This window comes from Juglans microcarpa x Juglans regia, chromosome 8D (genome assembly GCF_004785595.1).
Source record: "Juglans microcarpa x Juglans regia isolate MS1-56 chromosome 8D, Jm3101_v1.0, whole genome shotgun sequence".
Lineage (NCBI taxonomy): Eukaryota > Viridiplantae > Streptophyta > Magnoliopsida > Fagales > Juglandaceae > Juglans > Juglans microcarpa x Juglans regia.
In genome coordinates this window covers 28,095,769-28,118,625 of record NC_054608.1, presented here as the reverse complement: position 1 = coordinate 28,118,625, position 22,857 = coordinate 28,095,769, and the positions used below count along the sequence as shown (strand labels likewise).

Genomic DNA, 22,857 nt, shown 5'->3' with positions numbered 1-22,857 from the left:
ATAAAAACTTGTTTACAACTATGTAATAAAATAATGTTACTTTAACTTTTATTTTGACTTTTACTTTTGATTTGATGGGTTTAAATTTAATAAAAAATATTATTATATTTAAAGTTTTCTATAAATTGTGAATATGTTGTAAGCCTATCACTACTCATGAATCAAATAGCTAGACATGTGTATAATTATTTAAGGAATGAAGTGACTTGTTGATATTGTGAGAATGTATCTATGGCTTGTAGACTTCTGGTACTATAATGTTTACCTTTAGATTGTTTATATTCAAGTAATTTGGTTGGTAAATCAATTAACTTAATTTATGAAAAGGTCTTCACATTCATCACATAGATATTCGTAACCTGTCACGTGTTTCACAGACGGTCCGAGGAGTAACTATGAAAAGAAAGAAACAATTGCAATGTGCTCATCCACGTTGTATTATTATCATCAAATGTTGAACTTTGAAAGAAACAACTTGTTTATTATATGGCAAACTGTGATTAGTCTTCTAAAAGGAAGGGATCAATTCTCTTTGTTATTTTGTTCATGATTCAAATTGGTTTGAGAATGAGTGTTTTAGCTTGTTGTCTAGCTTGTTGGTTTGAAAGAGTTAGTATGTCAATTAACATTTCTCTAACATTCCAAGGTTTTCTCTTCTTAACATTTATGTACTCTGATGTTGTTCAAGGTTTTTACGCATTCTTGGTCATGAGTCATGGCTAAAACAATTATAAAGTCTAAATTATGTAACTTAATAGTTTGTTTAAAAGAACAGGGGTGGTACCCGCAATTTTATTCATAGAACTCACTTTCAACGGAGGAATACTTTATACAAGAAAAGCTCGAGGATTACAAAAAATCCAAAACCAAACTTTTAAGAAAAACCATATCCCTATATTGTGCTAATTAGTATCAAAATCTACACTTAAAAAAGGTTACAAAACCATTTAATGATAGAGCCTAAATCGAGGCAATTATTTATGATAGTATGAACTATAGTGAATATAATTGAACAGGAGGAACTATTGAAAACAAATTCATGATATATATATGATTGCAAAACAAATTCAAAAGCATAGAAATTATGATCCCTTGTATGGAGTCCAACATCCTTTGTCTCTCTCTCTCTCTTTTCCAAAAGAACATGCATCTCTTTAATTTTATTTTTTTGTTTTCCTTTTTCCTTCTAAATTCATGCCTCAGTTTTCATCTTATATGAAAATCCATCACCATGCATGCCAAACTCACTTTATGTCCATTGTTAATGCATTAAAAATCGCACAACAAACCAAAATGAGAGAAAGAGTCATTTCCCGCCCGCTATGATGATCGGGCCTTGAGCAGGGTGGTTTGGGGCTTCCAGTGGCGATCCAGAGCAACTATATGGCTTATGTATGTACATCAATAACAGTGAACATGAAATAAATTCAAGAAAAGTAAATAGAGAAGGAGATCCAGATTTACATAGTTCGACACTAGGCCTATGTCCACGGGTTGTTTGGAGGGCAAATCCACTATAATATGAGTATTTTATAGTTTCTTATAGTCTCTCATTTCTCACTGTATAATAGGAGCCGAAGATCTATTTGCATGAGAGATATTCTTGCTGGAGCTCTAGTCATGAGGTTGAAGAAATTGTCGAAGAACAAGTCCCAGTCCCAGTTTGATCCCTTTTTATCACTGGCCTTAGAAGTGGTGAGGGATGTCAAGCTTTATTCCACTCCTCGTTGGCGTTCCTGACTTGTTTTTTCCTCATTTCTTATTTTTCTCTTATTTGTCATTCCTTTCTTATTTTTCCTCTGACACTTTCTTTTCCTTTGTCCCTTCTTTGTCCATTCTTTCTCTCTCTCCCTTTGTCTTCTAGTGGGGGTCTTTTAATAGGCTGGACTTGGTTATTTGGGTTGAGGATATTTTATCCCCCTTCAGTTGCCCGCAACTCTTAAGGTCGATTTGCATCAAAAGAAGGTATTGAGGATATTTAAGATAAAATATACGATAGAGATAGTCCATTGAAATCCATTAAAGAAACAAATTCTGGGAGGTGCATTCAATCGCTTAAGGTGTGAGCGTGGAGCTTGGCTTTGGCAGAAGCTGGGCTCAACTGCTTAAGGAGTAAGAGAGGGGCTCGACGTTGGCGGGAGATAGACACAACCGAGTAAGGTGAGAGCGCGGAGCTCGGCTTTGGCAAGAGATGGGCTCTACTATATAAGGTGCGAGCACAGAGCTTGGCTTTGGCGGGAGATGGGCTCGACCACGTTAGGTGCAAGCACAAAGCTCGACATTAGCGGAAGGTAGGCTCGACTGTGTAAGCTACGAATATAGAGCTCGACTTTGGCGGGAGATGAAATCGACCGCCTAAGGTGCGAGAGCAGAGCTTGGCTTTGGCGGGAGGTGAGCTCGACTCTAGTGGGAGACGGACTCAACCTACTACAAGAAAAATGCCTTTTTTTGTTATGAGCCTTTTAGCTAGAAATGGTACTCAAAATTGCCGAAATTTCCCATTTCCGACGATTTTGAGTCACCAACAGATAGCCGCTTTTGTTAAGCTAAGTAAAACATATTCTGGCGATTCTGAGAGTATCATACTTTTTCAAGGTTTTGGTGGAAGCTCAACTAGGTTCTATAATTTCAAGGTCACTTCTATTACTGTTCCTACAACCCACACACATGTATAGGTGCAAATCATGAGAATCACAAAACTTTGCTACTGAAAAAACCCTATTCCTTTGCTTTCTTGAAACCCTAACAGAAAAAATCTCCCAAACATGCTAAAATCGGTATAGTCATTGTATAAGCATTTCAATTGTATAAAATCAAACTGATAAATACAGGAATTCACAAAAAAAAAAGACTTAAAATAACAAGTATAGAGAAAGAGAGAGAGAGAGAGAGAGAGAGAGAGAGTCACCTGCTAGGCAAGGCAGCCACGAAGACGGTGTGGTAGCGGCACCTCGTGGGAAGGAGCAACAGTGCATAGAGTGAGGGAGAGAGAGAGACATGAACACGCGAAGACAAAACACAAAGTATCGAGATGAAGGAGAAGAAATATAAGGGCAAATTTTGAAATCATAACCTTTTGAGTCGATTATGGCAACAATAATCGACTCAAAAGGTTTCTTTGTAGTATAAGTTTTAGCAGCAGTCCAGTGTCATTGTAAAAGGTTAAAAATTGCCGCAATAAATTGCGGAGACAATATTCCTGCCGCAACATTCGTGATTTGCATCCTTTTACCAATGGGGTTTTTAGTGGCGACAAAAATTCGCCCCAAAAAGTGAATTTCTAGCGAATTTTCTCTAACGCAAGAAAGAAAAAGTCGATATAGTAAATATCAGTTATTGCATCCAAATATGAGTCACTGGAAATAAATTTAGCCGCAAATACCCCTTTTTCTTGTAGTGACCGCGTAAGGTGAGAGCGAAGCTCGGTTTTGGCTGGAGATGAGCTTGACCATGTAAGGTGCGAGCACGAAGCTCGACTTTGGCGGAAAATTGACTCAACCGCGTAAGGTGTGAGTGCAGAGCTCGACTTTGGCAAGAGGTTGGCTAGATCGCATAAGGTGCAAGCGTGGAGCTAGACTTTATTGAAATGGGCTCGACTTTGGTAGGAGGCGGGCTCGACCTTGTAAGGTTCAAGCGTGGAGCTTAACTTTATTGGGAGATGGGCTCGACGGCTTAAGGTGGTGCAAGGATCGGGCAGTCAAGTGACATGCACGATTGTTGGTCGCTTGGGAAGTCGGGCGGTCCTTAACTTTTCCCTACCTTGAGTTCGCCACAAGGGAGGATAAGTAATCGAGTGACTTGACCCGCTTGTTGACTCTCATTAAGGAACGGGTAGGGTCAAGTGGTCCTTGACCATTCCCGCCCGTGAGTTCATTTGTATAGACATTTGTGTGATAGGTTGCATGAGGTCATTTTTGTCTTTGATGGTGTTGTGAATCGCTGTTGGTGTTCCTGTTTCGTTGTTGATGTTTGTTCATGGTAACCCGCTCTAACTGGTCAGGGAGCTCGCCGACCCTCTGGGTCCATCATAGGCAGTTGATGAACCCATCTACTCGTTCCTAAAGGTATCCCACAGGAGGTCGTCGTTGGAGCTTGGAGGCTCGTTCTCTGATGTAACCTGCTGATGGTAGTTGTGGCACAAGCATAACACTCAGCATTTGCTAGAGAAGATGTTATGCTGGTATCGTTGTCCAAGTATGAGTCAAGGGACACGACTTTGTTAGTCCAAAGGTCAGTAAGAGAAGGGACTTGTATCCGACTAGCCGTCTTGGCAAGTCCTGAAACTTGTGTCCGGCCTAAACTTCATAGCGAGTCAAGGGACTCGCATTGGTGACATGAAGGTCAACAAGTTAAGGGACTTGTGTCCAACTGGCCATTTGGGCAAGTCCTACGACTTGTGCCCAGCCTAAAATTTGTAGAAAGTCGAGGGACTTAACTTTGTTGGCGCTAGGGTTGACAAGTCAATGGACTTGTGTCCGACTTTTGGATCACGGTGAGTCAAGGGACTTCGCTTTGTTGAAGAAGATTCTTGCCTGTGGTTTTAAAAAAAAAAAAAAAAAACCAACCCAATTAGCGTAAATAACCCAAATCACAAATGTGAGGTTTTTAAACCTAAATCGCTTTGCTAGTGCATGGCAAGGGTTGGAGGCATGCCGACAAGGCCTATGGGCAGCCATGTTTCAGTGATGATGAAGATCCGACTGCCCATAATGCCAAGCATTTTATTCTGATGGAGGCATCTTAAGACACCCAAGCGACGCCCGAGTGGGGCTATGTAACAGGTATTTTATGCCACAGAAACCAATTCTATTAGTAAAAATGAAATTCACACAAAATTTTGATAAAGATAAATCGAGGTGCTTTAACCAATGTTATTGGTTTTTTCTTGACTAAAATCCTCGGCTATTAGTAGTTGTTGTTTCATCTTCTTCTCTCCCTTTTTTTTTTTTGGCAACTGAGTTTGTCTATAGGACCATGGCCGAGATATACATGGCTGAAGAAAGTGGGCGAGGAGCAGGTGGTCAAGGAGTAGCTGGGAGAGATGCCCGTCACTTGTTGAGTGAGATCTCGAGTCGAGGGAGTGGTTGCCCGCCACTGGGTGATCGAGGAAATCTCTGGCTGAGTGCATGTGGTGGCTGGGAGAGAGATGCCTGCTACTGGGTGGCTAAGCAAGATCTCGGGCCAAGGGAGTGGTTGCCCGCCATTGGGTGACTAGGAAAATCTCTAGTCGAGATGCATGTGGTGGCTGGGAGAGAGATGCTAGCCACTAGGTGGTTGGGCACACACCACGTGGCCGAGAAACGTGCCCACCACTAAGTGGCCGAGTAACATGCTACATGGTTGGGAACACCCCATGTGGCCAAGATGGGGTGGTCATCTTCGTGCATGGCCGAGATGGTCTGATGCTCACTTGCATGTGGTGGCCAAGAGAACTGGCTGAGTTGTGGAGCACTTCACCGACGACAGAGATCACCAACGATACTGATGGTGGCTAGCGTTGCCTGCTAGCCGTGGCAGCCTCTGGAAGGGAGGGGCTCCCTTCGGGTGCACGGTGCAACATGCACTCATTGCCCACCGTGCTCGACATGCACAACCTTCATCTCTACAGACCACCCCGACCGTGACAAAAAATGCATGGGGAAGTGGGCTAGAGGCATCTCGGGTGCAAGGGGATGTGCACCAACTGGCCGAAGTGCACACAACCACCATGGTCGGAGATTGGCGCAGCGGTGATAGAAGCTAACGGGGAACCACATGGTGGCCACCGGTGCCACTCACTGAGTTCACAACGGTGAAGACATGGGCTTTTCAAGCGCATGATAAGGTGCACCTGTTCCGTGCACTAGGCACGACCCCCGTGGGGCTATTGCGAAGAGGATAGAAACTACCGACAGTCCATGTAGTGGCTGCTGCGTGTTAGTGGACCTCTCGGCGGGTTGTCGCGAGGCTCTTGGGTGTGTGCCATGCATAGTTCAAACGTGCATGGACGTTGTACAAGTTCATAGAGCTTGCCAGCTGGGTTTGTGCATGTGTACGTACTTATTTAGTGTATTTACTTGAGTGTATAGTACTTGCATAGTGTATTTAGTGTGCATTTTAGTGCAGAGTACACTTAAAGTGTACAAAGTGCTTACAGCTCAAGTGATCGGGTAATTTGGGTTCCGGCCTCACATGCCGGGTTCATAAAAAGAAAGCACTTTAAATGCACAATGCACTTAATCACCTAGGCAAGGAGAGAGATACACTCGTCCAAGTTTTTGTAACAACACCATTCATAAAAAATAATAAGGGAGAAGTTAAGAGTACTTATTTAGAAAAGAATTTTATCTACTCATTTGGAGATTATTCGGCGCACTGGAAATTTATCATTCTCCCACTTTCAGTGTCGAAAGTAAATCAGATCCCACAAACGACGCTAGCTATTAAGGCATTAAGAATCGCTCAATAGGTCGGAATGAGAGAAAGGGTCTTTCCCAGCCTGCTATGATGATTTGGGCCTTAAGCGGCGTGATTTGGGGCTTCTGGTGGCGATCCGGAGCAGCTATACTGCATCCATACGTACATCCATAATAGTGAACATGAAATAAATGTAGGAAAAATAAATAGAGAATGAGACATACAAATTTACATGGTTTGACACTGAGTCTACGTCCACAGATCGTTTGGAGGGTAAATCCATTATAATATGGGTAATTTACAATATCTTATGGTTTCTCATTTATCATTGTACAATAGGAATCAAAAATCTATTTGCTAGAGGAGATATTCTTGTTAGAGCTATCGTCGTGAGGTTGAAGAAACTGTTGAAGAAGAAGTCTTAGTCCCAATCTGATCCCTTTTTATCCCTAGCCTTGAGAGTTATAAGGGATGACAACTTTATTCCACTTCTTATTGGCGTGACTGGCTTACTTTTCATCCATTATCATTTTTCTCTTTATTTTCGTTCCTTCATTCTTTTCCATCTAGACTTTATTTTTCCTTGTCCCTTTTTTATCCATTCTTTCTCTCTCTTTCTTTATCTTCTAGTGAGAGTCTTTTGACGGATTGGGCTTGATTGTTTGGGCCTTGGATATTTTATCTCCTCAGCCATATTTCCGGTTTCCGTCGTGTCCTTAATTTGCTTCTGATTTGAGGAACACTTCCATAGAAAAAAGGACTCGGTGAACGTCTTTCAATGCTTTATTTCTTAGGTTAGTTCTCCCTGAAAACTGTATGGCTATTTCTTTCTGACTTTTTGTAGATACCATCACCAAATATTGACAAAGGGCACCAATTTAGAAACTCTTCTTTAATGGTAGATTTAGCAGGTTCCAGGGTGGTTATAACTGAAAATGAACTTGACTCAACCACCCTTGCTATTGCAATTGAAGAGATATTAGGTATGGTGAATCGGTTGCCTCATTTTGGGGTCAATTTTGGGAGTGGAAATCAAGATTACATAGTTATTCTTTCCTTAACTAACTGCATTATTAATTATAAGAAGGGTAGTGATACCCTTACCACGCTATACTACCGGTCTATTACTGATTTATTTTTTTAAAGTTTTTCCTCTGCAGGCCAGGACTTCATAAGCCCATTTCATCCTGCTCACTGCTCAGATCACATAGATTTGACCGAAGCTCAGAGGAAAGTGTCATCTTCTGACAAAATAATATAAAATTCCTTTATATCAATATTCAAAGCAAAATGGTAGCCCACGAGTTTACTCTCTCATTTTCACCGTTCATCTATTTAATTTTAATTTTTAATTAATTTATTAATTTATTTTATTTAATAATTAAGGAAATAAATTTTAGAGTATTAATATATTTTTTTATTTTTTAAAAATATGAATAAAAATAAAAATAAAATAAAATATAAAATTTATACTAGTGAACATGCTCAATCGTATATTAGAAATGTGAAATTTATATTAGAAAAAGGATAATGCTAGTCCTCCCGCTACCGTTTGCATTTTATTTATTTATTTTTTGTTTTTTTTTTACTTTAAGATTATGAAAGTATTTTTTAATGATATTGTGAATTTTTTTAAAAAAATATATATTTAAAACTGTTAAAAAAATAAATGTAAAAAAAATGAGAAAAAAAACACACTAAAATAATTAAAAATCAGCGGTAGCTGTAGTGCCGTCCTAAATTTAAAAAAAATAATACTCTCATCATTAGTTCTTACAGCTCGGTGTTATTGTCGAAATTTTTTATTTTTCTTTTTACTTAATTATTAATAAAGTATTTTTTAATAATATTGTGATTTTTTTATTTTTTTTAAATATATTTAAAAGTGTAAAAAAACATATGTAAAAAAAATAACAAAAAAAAGGACCAATTAACTGTCGACGTAGCACAAAAGCCAAAAAAAAAAAATTAAGTCCATTTATTTATTTCAAATCTTACCGAAAATGTGTAGAAAGTGGAAATGGTAAAATTGACAGCAAATTCGAAGTGAAGGGAGCGTGCAGTTTAAAAAAATAAACTGGTAGTAGACCGGTAGTACAGTGCAGTAAGGGTATCATTTTCGTTATAAGAAGGGAAATGAATGGATTACATACAAATAATTTTATAAATTGATATGAATTATTCATGTGATTCGTCAGATTATAAAATTTTTTTTATTATAAAATAAATCTAACAGATTATATGAAATCATGTCAATTTGTGAGATTATTTTATATCATTGAATGAGTAATATTACTTATTATTCAAATTTCTATCATCATTTTATCATCATATGATGTGATATTAAATAATTAAAAATTATTTATTATATTTTATTTATAAACTTATCATTTAATATTACATTATAAGATAATAATAAATAGATCGAATACTCAACCGTTTTACCGGTTGAGAATATTTCTGATGCTCCTAAGTGCACATTATGGCATGTATGAATATACGTAGGTTGTTGTGAGATGATAACATTACGTGGCATCTTTGAATTATCTGCAAATAATTATCCATTAGGGAGGAAATTGTGAATATTATTGTGGACGACCAAATGGATATGGATAAGCACGTGACGGATTGACTTGTGTCACATTTTAATGGATCCACCCCGAAACAGTTTCTAGTTCGTACCCATTTCCTGTCTACTCAGATTTTTTAAAATGTCCGTTTCCTATTCGGATCTTTCCCTGTACCGGACCGCCACCGGATTTTGCTTCTATCCCGACCGGAGAAGGCGAATACCCGAGCATCGTCGGGTCCCGCATTTTCTCCTCCCGCCGGTGAGGCCGACGTCGTTATATGACATCGCTTCGGAGAAGAGGAAGAAGAACGATTGGAAGCCGTCGATCTGTACCGCCGATGAATTACACTATGTCTCTGTTCCCAACTCCGATTGGACCCTCGCTCTCTGGCGCTACCTTCCTTCTCATAAGGTTCTCTCTCTCTCTCTCTCTCTCTCTTTTCCATTTTTTTCTTCTTGTATTTTGTGCTTGATTATGCTTTGTATGCGCATGTGTCTAACGCATTCAGGAACGTATTTGAATTCGTATAAGCGAATTCTTCGGCTGTGAAATATAATTTGGCTATATATCTATACAGGCGCGGCCTAGGAATCACCCCCTGTTGCTGTTGTCCGGGGTTGGGACCAATGCTATTGGATATGATCTCTCCCCTGAGGTTAGTGTATTTTTTACTATTCATTTCAAATCTAGTAAGGATTTTTGTTTTAATCTATTCATTGTAAGCCTAAATTACCTACCTGTTTCTATAATCTTTTATTTTATTTTTTCAAATATTCAGATGTACACTCAATTTATCACACACAGTATGAATGTATGCAGGAGCAGCATGCTTCTTTTCTTAGTTTTGTATTTCACTCAGAACTGAAGCAGCTTCTATATTTATTGGATAGCTTGACGGTTTTCATATTTTGACTTTTTTTTAGGGCTTCCGTATTAGGGATTTGTGGTCTTTAGATGAGTATAAATCATTGATATCTAATCTCTCCATTACCACAGTATGAGGTCTTAATGGTGATGTATGTAAATTGTTTGCAGTCCTCTTTTGCACGCTACATGTCTGGCCAAGGATTTGATACATGGATTCTTGAAGTTCGCGGTGCTGGGCTGAGCATGCGTGGAATGGACTTTGGGGAAATTAAGCAGCCTCTCAATGCCATGAGAGATTCCTCGGTTAAGCATGGACTGGATGTGCTTCCTTCAGAAAGACATTCTACCCATGACTCTGGTGCTTTTGCTGATTCTGACATCACTTTTGTCAATGGGAAAAGTAAAAGGACTGTCTCTAAATCAAATGACGTGAATTTAGTTACCAAATTTAGGGAAACTTTCTTGCGTTTATCAGAGAAACTTTCAGATTTTTTAAATGAAGGTTAGTTAACAAAGTTTATATTAACTGATCCAATCAAAGTTTAGAATATTTTAGTCTATCCTCATTATATGGACTTTATGATGGGACGGGACTAAGCTTGCATATTCTCTAGAAGCAGGACAAAACTCTGGTGTTGCCAGCCAATTTAGGGACTTGAGTCAATGGCTTGCAAATGTCATTGAAGAAAGTCAAGTGCCAGTTCCGACACAGTTTTTGGACTTCCAAGAGCGTTTTTCTACAACATTGGATGAATTACAGATGCAACTGGACTTGATTGGAAACTACGATTGGGACTTTGATCACTACTTGGAAGAGGACGTGCCTGCTGTGGTGAGGTGACATTCCTTCAATGCAAATAATTCAGATCTTAGCATTTGCTTATAGGATAATTTCAGATCATCGTCTACCTTGAAATCTCATTTTTCTATCACCATTATACCTTAAATTTATAAATAAAACTAGTTGAATGAGTGTCTGAATTTTTAGTTCCTGTCATCTTAGATGGAGTACATAAAGAATCATTGTGAACCAAAGGATGGAAAGTTACTTGCAATTGGTCACTCAATGGGGGGTATCTTGCTTTATGCGATGCTGTCTCGATGCTGTAAGTTGACAACTAAACATGTCATTTTGTTCTGACGTTAGTTACCTACCTTGATTGCATGACTTTTATCTTTTTTGAAAATTTTATTTAGTCTCTATCAATTCTGGCTTCAACTTCTGTACTTTTTTCTCATCTCTCTCTCTCTCTCTCTCTCTCTCATGAGCACACTCACTATATATAAGAGTACCCTTGCGCATGTATCTGTTTAGTTTTTAAAGAGAGCCATTGTTTTGTGTGATGCTAAGAGTCACAAGTGCAAGTCTGCCGGTATTTGCATGAGTCTGATTCAGGAAGAGCTTATTTCTGTTTAGTTTTAGAGTAATTATATATATAACCGTGAAGCACGTAAACGCTGTGTAATCGTTTTGAAAAAGAGTGGGGTCCACTATTAAAAAATTAATTTTTTTCATGTGGGTCTCATGTTTTATTTACTTTTTTCAAAGCGATTACGTGGCAGTTGCACAATTCACGGTTGCAAATATCTTTTCTCTTAGTTCTATTGAACTTTTTCTTACTTAAATAACATCATTAGTTGACGGCATTCATTATTTGCTTATGTACTTACATGTTTCTGGTGTGAGTTTGTTTCTTTCATCTAGCGACTTTTTTGCAATGTCACATCTTTAAAATTAAGTTATACGTGTCAAATCAGGTTTTGTTGAGAGACATATCAGCTCATAATTTTTTTTTTTTTTTTTTGTTTAAATAAAATATAAAGATTTTCAAATTTGGCTCTGCAGTGGCATATTGTTTCCTGACTATATTTTCTCTTGTATGTTAAAATGTGTTGTTTCATAAAAGGCTCTGAAGGAAGGAATTCTGGGTTGGCATCAGTTGCTACTTTGGCTTCTTCACTTGACTACACGTCTTCAAAATCATCACTCAAATTACTTTTGCCTCTGGCAAGTGATATGACAGGCTATTTGTTTTAAATACCTTGTTACTGTTTTGCTTGGAGTAATAGATCAATGTAAACCAAATACCACGAGAAGCTGATATTGGTTCGCTGTGTTACACAGGCAGACCCTGCAGAGGCTCTAAAAGTTCCCGTCATTCCAATTGGGGGATTGCTCTCTGCTGCCCATCCTCTTGCTTCTCGTCCTCCTTATGTTTTGTCTTGGTTAAATCCTCAAATTTCAGCTCAGGATATGATGCATCCAAAGTTGTTTGAAAAACTTGTTTTGAACAACTTTTGTAAGTACAGTTTTGTATCTTCTACTGACAAATTGCATAACTGCTCCTCATCAAAGTGCATTTTGAAATTTACTATGAATTTTCAGCACTTTTAAACTCTCCCCTTTTTTTAAGGGATAAAAAAAAGGAGAAAATTGCACACTATACTATCAAAACTGGTAAGCTACTGAGTTTTATCAATTTGCACCCATGCTTAAGATCTAAACGTTAACATTGATAAAAAGAGCATCCATCACAATCTTAATGGTCAGATCTTAATTTAGGATGCCATTTGCCAGAATTTGGTATTTTAGCGTGCAAGGTGAATGCCTTTTTTTTCAATAAAGTTTTTGCGAAGTTTGGTAATTTATGGTGCATATTTCAAAATGGTGGTAGTATGCAGGTGCAAACTGTAATTTCTCCTTTGATATTTAATGTTTTCCTAGTTAGAAATGCCGCTATGCTGAAATGTGATATTCGGCTGTTACATTGCCATGACATTATTGCATGATTCATGCTATTAATTGCCGAAAGAATATTTTAAACGATTGGTGAGGCATCTTCTTGTAGGTAGGTACTGTTGTTAATTCTTGCAGTCAATTGAACATGATTGTTGGCATGCTCCTTTCTCCCTGTTTTTCCTTTCTTTGCCTGAGGGGAAATTGGTTTAACCCATGGGAGGGTAGGGCTCCATGAAGGGAGACATCTGACCTGCCACTCTAACTTTCTGAACAAAGATATTTTCTTGTTGCAAAGAATACTTCCAACTTTTTGAGTATTTTCTGTTTGTTTGGTCCACATGATGGGCTGTCCCTGAGAATCGCACCCAAAACCAGGAAGCTGTCTGTTCTCTTGATCCAAACTTTTCTTCGTTTCTCCATAAAATCTTTGTTGAGAGGACATAGCAGGAACTTATAATTTCTCTATATCATCGCCCTTTTTGCTGTTCTTGCACCATGAGTTTGTGCACGATTCTTTGAAGGACTATTTTAGCTTAAATTTGGCATAATGAAGTTACTAATTTCTCCTTGCACCACTTTCAGTATCATCTCTGTATCAACATTGCCTGTGCAATTTCTTTCCCTCCCTAATATGGGGACTGTTGGTTGATCGACAATCTGATGTAATTTTCAGGTACAGTACCTGCCAAAGTTCTATTGCAGCTGACAACAGCCTTCCAAAAGGGTGGTTTACGTGACAGGAGTGGAACTTTCTTCTACAAGGATCATTTACACAAAACCAATGTCCCTATTTTAGCACTTGCAGGAGACCAAGATCTAATTTGTCCACCCGAAGCTGTCTATGGTAGAATTTAGTTCATATATTGGCTCCTATAAGGGGCTGCCAGTTTTCAATTAATTTCCTTTCCCTTTTTTGGTTTTTATTTTCTCTTCTTTTATCTGTATCCTTATAATAAGTCATACAAATGAAACAGAGACTGTGAAGATGATTTCTGAAGATTTGGTTGCTTACAAAGTTTTTGGAGAACCTGGGGGTCCACATTATGCTCACTATGATCTAGTGGGAGGTCGTTTGGTATGTGACCTATTTACATTCTAGGTTGATAAATACTTGTGTTTAATGGAAATTATAAGAATTATTGTACGAGATGGGGTTTGATCAGTTAATTTATTTGTGTTCCCCCCGCCGCCCCGCCCCCCACCGGGCCATCCTTTCCTTTTCTGATGCAGGTAGCCGATCAAGTGTATCCGTGCATTATTGAATTTCTCAGTCGCCATGACACGATTTGATTTCCTCATTTTGTTTTCTCTACTTGAGATTTGGTTCCATTCTTTTGTCCATATAGAAGTGAAACTGAGAAGATTTCCAAAGAGAGGAGGCCCCTTCAGAGTTATAGAGGAAGATTGTGTTTGTGTATGTTGTTGTATCTAATCCCATTATGTACCTTGTTGTAAAGTAAATATCATACGACACTTGAAAAGATATAACAATAGAATTCAAATAAAATAAAATCTCAGTTCTACAAGAATTTTATTATACCTTTCTCTTTACAAGAGAAAAAAACAACGTGAAAGAGGGTGTTGCATTTGCAACGTTCATCAGTAGTTCTCTTCTCTTTACAGGCTCTTTTTTATTTTATTTTCCTTAATGATTCTGAAATGGAATGGCATGGCATGCTCAAATTTGCAAAGTGATTTTCAGCTGAAATTTTGGAAGAAGTGAATCGAGTGATGGATATTATCATAAACTGTCCTAAATATCTCATGTATTATATATAATATAATTATCAGGATGGGTGCAAATAATTCTTTGAGACCATACTTTCCGGTGAAAAATTAACAATTTAACCAGTTTTGTATAGAGAAACTTTCGAGAGTGCGGTATAAGGCACCGAGATTTATTTTACAAAGATGGGTCTGAAGGGCCTGTCTTGATAGGTCTAAAGAGCCTGTCATGGAGAGGTTCCTGACATGATAAATATTATCTGGGAAGAGCTTTTAGACTCCGGGCGGCAACCTCTATAGAAAGAAGTCAAGGAACTTGTAGACCATGTGGGGAGATAGACAATACAGGCTCAGGATGATGCAGGTTAAACCACAAATAATTTGCGATAAAGGAATTTTTTCACTAAAAAAGGAAGACAATTAATTATCTTTTTCTAAGACTATATGCGAGCTTAGGGCATGGCCTGTCACTTCGAAGAAAGGAAGAGTCATAATTAAAAATTGGATTCTTTTAAATGAGTCATATTTTTCTAAGAAAAATGTTATTTAGACCGATAAAATTGATCAATTGTGATTTTTATTTTTATTTTTATTAACTTAATAGTTTAGGAAGTGATTATTAATAAATTGATACATATATTTTTTTATTTTTTTAAAATGTTTAAAAATATATAAAAAATGGTTGAAATAAAAACAAAAATAAGAAATAAGAAAATGTATTTACATTTGTCGGTCAGCTTTCTCGGTTAAAAATATCGGTCCAGACTCCAAATAGCATTATCCATTTTCAAAAGGTCTGCACGCCCAAGGCCTGCACAAATACTTTTCCTTTCTCGTTTGAAGCTGGCATGCCTGAACCATAATCACACACACCATCCTCAAAATGCATTGACACCAACATTCCGATTCCTCCATTTGATTTTCTTAGAAAGCTTTCATATATTATCCTTTTAGATAATAAGAAAAGAACAATCCGTAATGTATGATATTACCAGTGCCCTTTTCATTCAAAATAATGTCAATTAACATGGATCTGCCAGATTGCCACACAGGCCATTTGTATCAACACAAGCAAAGATGGGCTGAAGCTTCACACCAAAGAATCATTTCTTGCCCATGTATTGGATGAAATGAAATCTATACATAGAGTAAAGGGGAAAAAGAAAAGCAGTGTCCAAAAAAGACCAGCAATGAAGAAGCCCTAAAAAGTCTGCCACCAATCTTAGCATCAAGCAAGCACTTCAGCCTTGCAGACAGGGCAAGCTTTTTTCTGTGTGAGCCACTGTTTTATACATTGTATATGGTAGCTGTGTCCACAATCCAGTTTGCCCATCTCATCATCTGCTTCATATTCCTCCTGTATGCACAAATAAGATTTAGAGCCTGGTTGTAAAAAATGCTTAAATAGCTGCAAAAGTTCTTTTATGATAAAAAAAAAAAAAAAAAAAAAAAAAAAAAAAAAGGTTGTTTGATTGTTATAAAATACTTTTTAATCTCAAAAAAGTTAAAAAGTACATTTCAGAAAAAGCATTTTTAATGTTTTTTCTCAAACGTGTTTTTCCGGGTACATTGGAACGTAGTTCGAATTTTAAAGAAGACTGTCAATGGACGAAAATACCCATACAACTTTTAAATAATAATTACAGCTTTGCCCTTTGCCCTATGAATATTGAGCGTAATTGTATTACTATTTTACTTATACATCGTTGAAGGGATTTTTTTTTTTTCATTTTACTTCCTGAAAATCTTTATTAGACTATTTTCATTGTTATTTGATTATAAGATTTGATTTCTATCAAGGATATAAAGTGTTTTTTGAGGTAGAAATGACATTCTTTATATTGTTTTCAAACAAATGTAACATGTTTGAAAGTTCTCTAGACATATGGTTACCAAACAGTAATATCTTTTTAATAATAGAGCTTATTACTCATGCTCTACAACTAAAAGCCCTAAAACTAAAAGCTATATTACCCACCATAATACCAAACATGCACTTAGGAAATTGATAGGAAAATGGACAGATTTACTGGGAAAAAAAGGGAATGCTCACATTTAAGTTGCTGCTCATTGCACTGTTCATTATGAACGGTAACTCAAATGTGAGCATTCCGTTGTTTTCCCAATGAATCCTCTGTAGTCCACTCTAAGATTTAAGGCAGATTCGATGGAGGACAAGGAGTTTGCAAGCATCAGGCAAAAAGTTGCTACAACTCACCTGGCAAATGCAGCACTTCCTCTCTGCTTGCTTAGACAAATGTGGTGACAGATCATTTGCAAGTGAGAGTTTAATTTTCCTGAGGCAGCGGCCTATTTCTTCTTCTTTCAACCCAGTGCTCACATGACCAATTCTCTCACCAAGCTCAAGCAATTCCTGCTTGCCATACATAAACAAGGGAATTATCAGATAATGCACAAGATGATCTTACACATATAAGTAACATAAGGAGATCTAAGAATACGGGTGAAGACTATACATTGAAGATGGAGGCTATAGGTAAAAACAACAAACCTCATATGACATATTATCTACATCGAGTCTCCAATCTCTATATCGATCATGTGCATCTAATCTTCCCCCCATTAGTAGACTATTCTGGAGCATCATAATCTGCATCAGCCAGCAAATTCAAATGCAGCTTAAATCCAACATGATCTTGGCTAAAATATAATGCATCTTTTGTTTTTTGGATAAGTACAGTATAATTACATCTAACGTGAAGCCTTCCTTTATAAATTTGTTACTTCACCAAAATGTATGAAGACATTAATTTATATCACTACTCTAAAGAGTGACAACTTATGTAAATCCATTGTGGACAACTTATAAGCAATCCTTATCTGTAAGATACATTGGTATAAATAGATACTCAAAAAAGCATGATATATAGATGCCAGAATAAGATCCACGAGATTAGGATTGCTTATAAACCAATCCATTTATAATCTTCAACCAAAAACTAACATTCATCATTATATTCAACAGAAGGACCGGTTATAGCATCCAAACTATTTCTGACAGTGCCATAAATCAATATCAAATGATATTTATATAATGTCTGTTACTTTCAGTTTCAGCATCACATTAAAAGACTGCTGATGAAGCTCCAAAATCATACTTTAAGGAGAACATATCCTTAACCTGATTCTATTGGGTAAAGTTGTTCATCAACAATTTTAAACAAACACAACAAATATCCACAGATTACGGTAACAATTATGTACTTCTCCCAGACCATTTTAAATGACCCCACAATGACATAATCCACTATAAAAGATATATTGCTCACTAAAATTTATCATTTTCCTTGACTTCTAATAGTATGCTTCCACTTTGAAAGCCATAACCCGATAGACATCTGGGCTGCAAATTTGTTTACTGAACAGAAATATATTGAAATGAAGTCCATTATTTCTCATGAAGGACAAAAGAACCAAGACATGAAACCTACTTATGAAGCAAAATTTATCCATCTTTTAATTGTAAGGACAGGTAATGGTTAATGTAAATGATGTATACATAAATTAAATCCAAACTAAATAATGAATGAATGGGTATATTAAAACTTTAGCATCTCAAACTGCTTACAGAATTTCAAGGAGTCAAGCTCTCTACAGTAATAGGACATACTACCTTTTAACAAGACAAGATGGTTCTGCTTCATGTTTGGTATTGGGTTAGAGAAAATTTCTACTCTGTAAAAACTACTGAAAAATAAAATATACATGTACTAACATCAGATGTTAGATGTAGCAAGGTGTATCATAAATTGTAGATAATTCCTTGATTAAAAAACAATAATACTTATTAAAAGCCAGAAATGCAATATGTTATCAAATTTTAGCTCTGAATATTTAACGTATGCCAATAACCAATGTAGCAGAGAGAGCAATATAATGAATTAATATATATCAGTGGAAAATCCTTCTGTTTATTGCTTTTCCAGCGACATTACCATTTAAAAAACCACCCTAAGACCCAAGTGTTTACTGAAGACAAAAACAAAAAAGTCAACTCAACATTAAGAAAATGATTTAAATTCATTCAGAAAGCAAATTGGTTTAATTTTTTCAATATGTTATTCAAATATAGACCATGGTAGAGAAAGATGCCAATAATACAATAGTATTATCTGTTAATCAAGGCCATTCTGTCACTTGTGATACTAGTATATTATAATAGCTCTCATTCTCTCTCTCTGTCAGTCTGTCTGTCTGTCTCTCTCAAAAGTATAAAAAACCACGTGTTTAGAATCAATTCCTACACAAAGCTTGAATACAATCTATACCATAACCAAGTTCACTCTAACAATTTTTAGCGTTGACTTTAGAAAATAATGGGAAAATAGGGGATAAGTAGGTGACCTAACCCCTCAAGCCTTATCTCTTTCTTTCTCCAAATTATTTATATTATCATCATCCTGTATGGGGATCATAAAGGTCCACATTATCAATAGTTTGAATATAATATAGGAAGATCAATCATCAACTCAGACTCTTAGAATTATTTGTAAGCACATGCATTTTTTTTTTTGGTGTAAATGACTTAATGTTCTTCCACCCCTTTATTCACACCCCCCCCCCCCCCCCCCCTTTCCCTTCATCCTATTTTCTTCAGTTATTCCCTTTTTTGTTTTTTGTTTTTTTTTTGCCATGGGAGAGGGTGGGATGACCCTTGTTTCGTTTCCTATAAATAACTTCGAAATAACAGTCATAATTTCACCAGCAACAACTGAAACAGTAAGGCAAGAGAGTGTAAGTGTGATAGGTTGAACAGATAAACAAAATACAGCATCTCCAAGAAATACATATACAGAACAAAGAGAGCATGAACATGAACAAACCTCAGCAAGGCCATCAGGAGAAGGGTGACGAGCATGGCGGTAATACCTAGTTCCATATACCTCCGATCTGGAGAGTGTAGAGATGTAGTCAGGGTCAGAATCCATAAATGATATAGGTTCAGGGATCACTGCTCGCCTTGATAAATAGGGACGCTGCCAAGATAGATGAAGAGCCGATCAAGCAAAATCAAAACAAAACCAATATAGATCAAACATAAAAGAAACCAATCCGATAAAAAAGTGAGCATATATCCACATTAATGAATCAACTTATGTATAAAGGAAGAGAATGCGCTCCTCTAACTGAACCACCTGTTAGAATGTCTTATAGGAGTCTACTAAGGTGGCGACCTCACAATGCAGGATCCACAGGGATAACATCATTAAATAATACAATTAGCAGCACTATGGAAGTTTATGCACTCACGCATTGATACAAAAGTACAAACTAAAAACTAAATAAATTAACATAGTGACTTAGTTCCATAAGGCACGCAGCAGCAATTAAATATGGGGCAAGGCAAGAATTTTTTATTTCTTTGGATAAGCAGGGAAAGGAAAGAATTAAATACTCACAAACTCAAAAAAAATCACAAAAGTTCCATAAACCAAAGCAGAGAAGTTTTCATGCACATAAGTAATAAACACCAGAAAATATTAAAAAATTCAAAATGAATAAAAACAAGTTCCCCATTGAAAATTTGAAAAAATCCTGGAGAAAATTTCAAGAAAGCCTCACTGAAATGCTTCACTAACAAATAGGCGGCCATAGAATTTATTTCCAAAACCAAAATAATCGTTAAGTATCGAAACATTTATACTCATAAAAAAAAGAGTATCGAAACATTTATGAAAAGAACGAGGATGGCATTAACGAATGGAACGACGCATTCCATCTTGACAACAAAGTAAAACTATTAAAAAATAGCAAAGCGATTAGAAAAATCTGGAATTCACAGCAAAGCAACTCTCTCCAAGCTGTTTATTGCAAATCTTGTGTACACATTCCTCTATTTTCTCTCCAGTCATTCTATTTTTTCGGTCTTTCCTTTCTTTTCTTCTCTTAGATAAGTGGGTTTGGCTCCAACTCACAAAGATCTTACTTTTGCTCCATTAATTTCTTAAGTGTATTTTCTTCTTTAAATTGTGAACCAAACAGAAAGCAAAACTTGTGCATACAGACAACCCAATTAACATATCAATAAAATGTTTGAACCGCATAATAATGAAGACCACCATTTACGCAGCATACCCAGACAGAGCACCCAACAAATAGCCATTTCTACGTACAAAATCAACTCAAGAAAATGACTAAAATCCAGTACCCACCCAGAAAAGAAAAAGAAAAGGATGAGGAATCACAAAAATGCATGTACCCATAAAAGAAATGCATGTACTGTAACATTAGGTAATTTCAGCATCGACACCACAAGTAACAATATTAGAGAGAGAAGAAAAGCAACGAAGATATTTGAAAAAAAAAAAAAGACTAGTACCTCCCTATGAGTCATCTTCTCCCCATCAATCTTGCCTCTCCCAGAGGAAGCATTCCTCCGTGCCACCGCGCAATCCTCCGCCGAAAACCCAATTCCGGGTCCACACCAAACATCTTGAGCATCCATACAATTTATAGAATTAGACCCATCAAACACACCTCTCTGATGGCTCTTATTACTGTCCTTGTCCTTATTTTTGTTCCTCTTCTTCTTCCTGCTCTTCTTACCCTCCCAGTCCGCGGAGCCCCGAATCACCGCTGGAACCGACACCTGATGAGACGCCGAGGCTTTGCACCCCATGCCCCTAAACGTTGCTGAGGAAAAGCTCTTCTTTTTCTTGCTGTTGCTATTGGTGGTGGGTGTGGTTTCGCTTGTGGTGGCGGCGGAGGTGGAGAGGAGGGAGGAGATGGTAGATTTGGAGCCAGTGGATTGGATAATGGAAGGGATTTGCGAGTCTTGAATGGGAGGATCCATATCCGAAATGGGATGGTGGAATTGACTTCTGGGTCTCCTCCATTTCATTTGCTCTGCCCCTGATGAGGCCTCTGCAATAACAGGCATGATTTCTACACAGAAGCTGAGAGGGAAAGAGAAAGAAAGTTTGCGTTTTTCTGGATCAATGGGAAGGAGAAGTTGAGAGAGTAATAGGAATAATGGCCCTATGGAGCGTGAGAAATCAATTTCTTCAGAGTAGAGAGGGAGACGGGAGAGACTTGAGTTATTGCAGGGAATAGAATAGATTTTGTGGGCTAGTTTATTTTATTTTATTTTTCCTCTTTAAAGATTTGAAACAGTAGAGGAAGTGTCTTTTCTCGTTTTTTTTTTTTTTTTTTTTTGTTGTTTTATGGGGTTTGTTAGGTGGGCCTGCATTGTCTTCTTTGCTGGAATCGTCAATCATGGGTAGATGCCATCATCAATCCAACAGTGGAGTCTCAGAGAGAAGCTCTATGCAATCTGTGAATAATTTTAGCTTTTGCTTTCTTTTTCTTTTCTTTTGCTTTTCAAGCTAACTAAAAAGGTTGATGCTTACCACTCACTTATAACAAGGAGGTAATTAATCTATTCTTCACTCCCCTATCTGCGCAGCCATTCGAGGCATATGAACGGTCTACGAATTGAAGGAATATTAATTGTTTTGTAAAATACATTTATAGCAAGCACATTTTAGAAAAGAAATCTGAAAATGAGAAACGTTACTGGTAAAATTCTTTTGTTACAAAGGGAATACAAATTAAACAAGCTCCTTTTCTCCCTCTCTTTTTATAATAATGCTACTAGATCATCTAAGACTTACCATTTATGTGACGTCATGTAGTTTATTAAAAAAAATTAAATAAAATAAAAATATAAACACAGAAGAGATAGAGGAACCTAGAATTTCAATTTTCATATTTTTGTATTTTTGGATGCCCTTTTGATTTTAATATATTTATATAATTCTTTTTTAATAAACTAAGTGACACTACATAGTGCTGCCATGCTAAAAGAACCATCTGAGCAATAAGTTTCAGATGATCAAATAACATTACTCATCTTTTTAAACCTCTCTCTCTAAACCTCTCCTCCCCTAACCATTCTAGGGCTTAGAAGTCATGGATATAAAACTTTGATATGTTTTTTCTTCTTTAAGATGGAAAATAGCTTATTTATGGTTTTTGACCACCTCTAAACTACAGGTGACATAATATTATATTCTCAAAACGTTGATCTACAAAAAACAATAAGCATTGTCGCAAAATGGTAGGCGGGTGGGTCTCAAGTGCAATCCAAAGTGGCGCGTGGGTCTCGTCCACCGCCCACCTCCACATCTTCAATTGGAAAACGCGTTGCTCCATTTGATTTATAGACTTCTGATATTCAAGATTTGATCATCCACACTCCTCCATAATCGGCTCGTGAGCCCTAGGTGTTGGTACAATTCTTCGTATTTGTCAAACCCATGTTAAGTTATGATTGTGTTGAACCTCCATTCCCACTTATCTTATTATTTGCTCTAGATTTGATATACTCACCTATTCAAATTTGTAGAGTAAAAGAGTAAGTCTACCTCACTTAACATATTTATGGGAGACCACCAACAGAGCGGTTCATGAACCACTTGACAAAGGTGGCTCGATCCACCAACCAATGAATCGTTGGTCACCATTGTTTGTGCTTAGAATGGACTTAGTACCACCACCTTCAGTTCTTTTTATTTTTATTTTAATATTTTTTTT

General features: G+C 37.0%; 2 protein-coding genes across 3 annotated transcripts; one reads left to right on the top strand and one right to left on the bottom strand.

Annotated features, from left to right (window-relative positions):
• Positions 1-9,042: 9,042 nt before the first annotated feature.
• On the top strand, positions 9,043-14,105 carry LOC121242643. 2 transcript variants are annotated; one of them, XM_041140554.1, is made up of 10 exons: positions 9,043-9,380; positions 9,547-9,624; positions 10,005-10,338; positions 10,457-10,668; positions 10,840-10,942; positions 11,744-11,844; positions 11,962-12,136; positions 13,250-13,420; positions 13,551-13,651; positions 13,807-14,105. In XM_041140554.1, the coding sequence occupies exons 1-10, from the start codon at positions 9,108-9,110 to the stop codon at positions 13,864-13,866; spliced, it is 1,608 nt and encodes a 535-aa protein (XP_040996488.1). In that variant the 5' UTR covers positions 9,043-9,107; the 3' UTR covers positions 13,867-14,105. The 2 variants fall into 2 exon arrangements, with proteins under 2 accessions (XP_040996488.1, XP_040996487.1); XM_041140553.1 differs by having other exon boundaries at positions 9,045-9,380; positions 10,451-10,668.
• A 1,166-nt stretch (positions 14,106-15,271) lies between these two features.
• LOC121242642 lies at positions 15,272-21,641 on the bottom strand. Its single transcript, XM_041140552.1, has 5 exons — positions 20,642-21,641; positions 19,146-19,298; positions 16,814-16,912; positions 16,520-16,675; positions 15,272-15,658 (listed from the first exon to the last, which is right to left on the bottom strand). Exons 1-5 carry the CDS (start codon positions 21,200-21,202, stop codon positions 15,530-15,532), a joined length of 1,098 nt encoding a protein of 365 aa, XP_040996486.1. The 5' UTR covers positions 21,203-21,641; the 3' UTR covers positions 15,272-15,529.
• Between the last annotated feature and the right edge of the window lie 1,216 nt (positions 21,642-22,857).

What these genes read in the sequence shown, in the direction of transcription:
- LOC121242643 (XM_041140553.1), top strand. Translation starts at nt 9,108, where the DNA reads ATGTCCGTTTCCTATTCGGATCTTTCCCTGTACCGGACCGCCACCGGA. An exon ending in TTCAGATTTTTTAAATGAAG is followed by an intron (nt 10,339 to 10,450) that starts GTTAGTTAACAA and finishes CATATTCTCTAG; the next exon opens with AAGCAGGACAAAACTCTGGT. An exon ending in TGCGATGCTGTCTCGATGCT is followed by an intron (nt 10,943 to 11,743) that starts GTAAGTTGACAA and finishes GTTTCATAAAAG; the next exon opens with GCTCTGAAGGAAGGAATTCT.
- LOC121242642 (XM_041140552.1), bottom strand. Translation starts at nt 21,202, where the DNA reads ATGCCTGTTATTGCAGAGGCCTCATCAGGGGCAGAGCAAATGAAATGG. An exon ending in AGAAGATGACTCATAGGGAG is followed by an intron (nt 19,299 to 20,641) that starts GTACTAGTCTTT and finishes CTATCTTGGCAG; the next exon opens with CGTCCCTATTTATCAAGGCG. An exon ending in TAGATAATATGTCATATGAG is followed by an intron (nt 16,676 to 16,813) that starts GTTTGTTGTTTT and finishes TATGGCAAGCAG; the next exon opens with GAATTGCTTGAGCTTGGTGA.